The sequence below is a fragment of the Castanea sativa genome, chromosome 2, assembly GCF_040712315.1.
Source record: "Castanea sativa cultivar Marrone di Chiusa Pesio chromosome 2, ASM4071231v1".
NCBI lineage: Eukaryota > Viridiplantae > Streptophyta > Magnoliopsida > Fagales > Fagaceae > Castanea > Castanea sativa.
In genome coordinates this window covers 26,113,611-26,118,971 of record NC_134014.1, presented here as the reverse complement: position 1 = coordinate 26,118,971, position 5,361 = coordinate 26,113,611, and the positions used below count along the sequence as shown (strand labels likewise).

Here is a 5,361-nt window from a genome sequence, read left to right as displayed (position 1 = left end):
AGGTTTAAAAAGAATGTAGGATCTAATTCTAAGGCTGCAGAAATTTCCAACATCCATAAAAATGATCCTTATTAATTGATTGTACCCATTGCACCTATGCAAGTACCACAAGGGCCTAGACCTAGGAGAGAATTTCATGAGTTGTACATGCCCATGAGCCAAGTGTATGACAAGCTAAAAGCAAAAGGGTTACTGAAGCCCTTAGACCCAAGACCAATTCCAAACCCTTTGCCCTTAAGGTTTGATGTGAATAAAAGATGTGCTTACCACCAAGGCCCTGGTCACAACACTGACCATTGTTTTACCCTTCGTCATGCAATTCAAGACCTTATAGGCTTACCACCTACAAGGCCTAGCATCACTAATAATCCCTTGCCCAATCACAATTTTGGGAAAGGACCAAGGATTAATTGCTTGATGACCGAAGAGGAAAATAATGAAGATCTGTCTAACTTGATTTATGACCTACCCGAATGCTTCATGATGACATGGGAAGAATTAACGGATATGACATCTACCACCACCACAGGATATGACATATGGAATGAAGTACCAGAACCCGAGAATTACCAAACATCCATAAATGGGGGGAGACGCTTCAAACCCCAAGTAAATAGCCACACACCCACAAACGGAGGGAGACACTTCGAACCCCAATCAAATGATCAAACTCCCATAAATGGGGGGAGACACTTTAAACCCCAAGAAACCGATCCCAATGATCCAACGAAAATTACCCATATCATAAAAGGGGAGACACTTCAAACCCCCACATTTGGAAACCGACAACCCTGTAGAATCCCTAAACAGATTTACCCAACAAACACCTACCGAAGAAGATGAAGTCCTCAAGCAACTACAGAAGACACGAGCCAACATATCCTTATGAGGTTTACTCATGGCCTCATACAAACACCGACAAAACCTAGTAGACCTTCTCAACCAAATCCAAGTCCCTACAACTACAACCTCTCAGGATCTGAATGCTATGATTGGGTCCATTAATAGGGAACTCACCATTTCCTATTGTGACAAGGATCTGACCAAGAAGGGGAAGCACCACAACGACCCTTTGCATATCACTGTAGATTCCATGAGGAAGAAGATACCAATGGTTTTGATAGATGATGGAAGTGCTTTGAATGTGTGTCCTTTGAAGATTGTAAGTAGCCTGGGCCTCGACATTGAAGATTTTGTGCCTACTAATCAACATGTGAGGGCATATGACAACAGTAGAAGAGAGGTCTTGGGGATCATAACATTGGAGCTTACCATAGGACTAATGGTCAAGAAGGTGGATTTTAAGGTCCTTAATATAGCCTCAAGCTTCAATATGCTCCTTGGGCGACCCTGGATCCATGACACAGAGGCTGTACCTTCTTCTTTATATCAAAAGGTTCGGTTTCCACATGAAGGAGCTATTGTGACCATCTATGGGGATACTCTGATTGTGCCTAACTATTTACGGTATTCATTTTGAGAAAGAGCCATTGGCCTTAGATGGCTTTGAGATTGAAAGGCCTGGTTTTGAAAAGAGAGAAGCAAAAGTTGAAAAGATCCCAATGGACTTTGCTTCTTATGGTAACAACAATGTGGTAGCAATGATGAGAAGAATGAACTACCTTTCGGGGATGAATTTGGGGGGAACTGTGAAGAAGCCAACTGTTCAGGACCCGACGATCCCTACTACCACATCACCTTTTGGGCTAGGCTAGAAGTCCACTGATGATGATTTGCTAGAGATGGAAGTGAGAAAGATGGCTTGAGGCAAAGCCAAAGCAAAAGGTTTTCCTTATCTTCTAGAACCTCTGAAGCCCTACACTCCTACATTGAATGAGAAGTTTGTAAAAGTCGGAAAGAGTCAACGTTATTAGGGATTCCTTGAACTGAGATTTGATCCTATGAAAAAGACAATGGTACTCGGATTCGAGATACTACTTGAATGCCACAACAAGGCTCCAGAATTGTAAAAAGAAGACACAACTTGGGTTCCTACTGATTGGGCTTATTACATGGATCCTGATGCCATGACTACACTTCTTGGAGATCCTATTTGCAACATAGAAGAAGAGGAATATTGGGAGGCTTGCCAGCATGCATTAAAGAGCCCATATGAACTAAGAGCCAATGATGAAGATAAGGAAGGGGGAGCAGCCCCTAGTGATGATAAGGATGAAAGCAATGACACGAGTGATAGTAGCTGCAATGATAGTGGACATGATGATGATAATAGCAGCACCGATAGTGATGACAACAGCAGCACCGATAGTGATGACAACAGCAGCACCGATAGTGATGACAACAGCAACAAAAGTTATGATAGCCCGTACAGTGGTTATGATTGGGGTGAACCCCCTAGTGATAGAGAAGATGAAGATGCATACCTATTCTATGAGGAATATGATAGTGATGTGGACTATTATGATGAAGACATGGAAGACGATGCCAAAGCTAACAGGTGGAGCGATATTGATAGTGATCAATACAGGCTGATAAATGTGTTAAAGAATGCAAGGGATGAGAATGCACAAGCCAATCAAATGTATCATGATGAATACCCCTATGGGCACCTTTTAGATTGGAGTGATATCACTAATGTTAGCTCCAGGTATGAACCTCAGTATGATAAGCATGTAAGAGAGGTTCCAAAATTGGGGTCGTATTATGATTTAGAACCAAGTTCACCAACCCCACATACTGAAGAGAAGGATGACATAGATGCCAGGTTGGCTGCTCTAGACCAAAAGCTAATGGTCCACAGTCTTAGAATCATGACACTTGAGAATGTTGAACGTAGTGATGAGAGGAAAGAAGGAGGCGAGTCGGAGCATCTCCATTAACCCACCGACTTAGGCAACAGAGGCAAGCACGACCGGTTTGATGAATGGATGGATAGCATAAAGCGCCTAGATGCTTTTGTGACCAACAAGCCTACAGACATGTAGATTGAAGAGGAAGCTACATATTATATGGATATAGATCCTGTAGTACTGATGCTGAGGGAAAAAGGAGCTTACTGGGAGCCACCTGCCATTGTGGAAGCCACGACCGAGTTGAAGAACTAGGCATGGGAGGGAGTTGCCTGCCCGAGGACTTTGTGAGGAGGATCAAGATTGCCGAGCCAGTCACCCCTGCTAAGAACATTGTTTCAGTTCCTATTGAATCTGGTTCTGCTAATATTTTTTTTCTCGTTAAGATTGTTTGTGATAGTTTTCTAGTTAAGTCTATTAACTCTGTTGAGAACTCTTTTCCTTTTAATATGATTTCTGATTCTACTTATTTGTTGGCTTTGAATGTTTTTATTTCTGAAATTGGTAAAAAACTAATAATGATAAGGAATTAAAATATGGACACCTAGAACCCATAAAAGAAGAAACCCAATCTATTGACTTGGGAACTGATGATGAACCTAAAATGATACAAGTGGGCAATACTTTAACCACTTCTAAGAGAGATGCATTAGTGGCACTACTGACAAAATTCAAAGAAGTTTTTGTGTGGTCATATGAAGACATGTCTAGGATTCATACAGATATAGTACAGCACTGCATTCCAACAGATCCAACCATGAAGCCAGTCAAGCAGAAATTGAGAAGAATGAAGCCAGAGTAGGCTCTCAAGATTAAGGAGGAAGTTGAGAAACAGTATAATGTAGGATTCTAGAGAGTGGTCAAAATGTATGTAGATTTTCAAGATCTGAACAAAGCCAGTCCAAAAGACGACTTTCCATTGCCTCACATTGACATCTTAGTTGACAATACCGCAGGTCACACCTTGCTATCATTCATGGATGGATTTTCAGGTTATAATCAGATCAAGATGGCTCTAGAAGATATGAAGAAAACCTGCTTCATTACACCATGGGGGACATATTGCTACAAGGTCATGCCAATTGGCCTTAAAAATGCTGGCGCTACCTACCAATGTGCAGCCACCACTTTGTTGCATGATTTAATCCACAAAGAAGTAGAGGTTTATGTTGATAACATGATAGTGAAGTCCAAAGATCGTGAAGGGCATATGCCGGCTTTGAGGAAGTTCTTTGAAAGAATCCGGTTCTACAAGTTACGATTGAATCCCAAGAAATGCACATTCGGAGTTACATCCGGAAAAATGTTAGGGTTTATGGTAAGCCAAAGAGGAATAGAAGTTGATAGTTGATCTTGACTAAATCAAGACAATTGTAGAGATGAAACCTCCAAGAATTGAGAAAGAGATCTGAGGATTTCTAGGGAGGAAGCCTAGCTCAGCATGACATGTGAACCAATCTTTTGACTGCTCAAGAAAGAAGTTCCTACAATGTGGAATGAACAGTGCCAAGAAGCTTTTGAAAAGATCAAGAGTTATCTGATGAAACCACCAATACTCGTCCTACCGGTACTTGAAAAGCCATTGTTGTTGTATCTCACCACTATAGATACGGAAATGAGGGCTTTACTTGCTCAATATGTAGAGGGGACTAGGAAGGAGAATGCAATCTACTACATTAGCAAGAAGATGTCTTACGAAGAAAAGTATTCACCCTTAGAGAAGACATGTGTAGCACTTGAATGGGCAAGCTGTAAAATCAAACATTATATGCTCGCTTATAGGCTCTTGCTCATTGCAAGAACGAATCCTTTGAAGTACTTGATGGAAAAACCCGTATAAAATGGGAAGATAGTTAAATGGGTTCTGCTTTTGCCGAAATTTTATATTAGGTATGTGACTCAGAAATCTGTGAAGGGAGGGCGATTGTTGATCACTTAGCCCATTGTTCACAAGAAGAAGCTGAGGAGATTCAAGGAGATTTCCCGGATTAAGATATCATGGGGATTGAGGTAAAATCCTAGAAGATGTACTTCGATGGAGCAACAAATCAAAATGGGAGTGGTATTTGAGTTCTCATAATTTCCCCAAAAGGAGCACACATCCCATTTTCTGGCAGACTTAACTTTCCTGCCACCAATAATGCCACTGAATATGAAGGCAGCATCATGGGATTACAAGCATCCCTTGGCCTTGGAGTGAAAGAATTAGAAGGATATGGTGACTCATCCTTGATAATCTCCCAGATTCAAAATAAATGGAAGATTAAAGAAGAAAGGTGGGTGCCTTATCATGAATGTCTTCAAAAGTGGGCCTCAAAATTCAACAAGGTCCAATACCAATATTTGCCAAGGATGCAGAATTAGATTACAGATGCTTTAGCAATAATGGCATCCATGATAGATGGGCCTAAAGAAGATGAAACAAGACCAATAGTGATGGAACAAAAAGAGGAACCAGCTTATTTCATGACAATAGAGGAATATGAAGAAAAAGAATGGGGAAGGCGAATAATATTCAGACATCGTACAATACCTCAAGAATGGGACATAC

The 5,361-nt window shown here is 41.1% G+C and overlaps 1 protein-coding gene across 1 annotated transcript; it reads left to right on the top strand.

The window, feature by feature from the left end:
* The first annotated feature begins 898 nt into the window (after positions 1-898).
* On the top strand, positions 899-1,726 carry LOC142625128 (uncharacterized). Its single transcript, XM_075798830.1, has 2 exons — positions 899-1,467; positions 1,600-1,726. Exons 1-2 carry the CDS (start codon positions 899-901, stop codon positions 1,724-1,726), a joined length of 696 nt encoding a protein of 231 aa, XP_075654945.1.
* Positions 1,727-5,361: the final 3,635 nt, after the last annotated feature.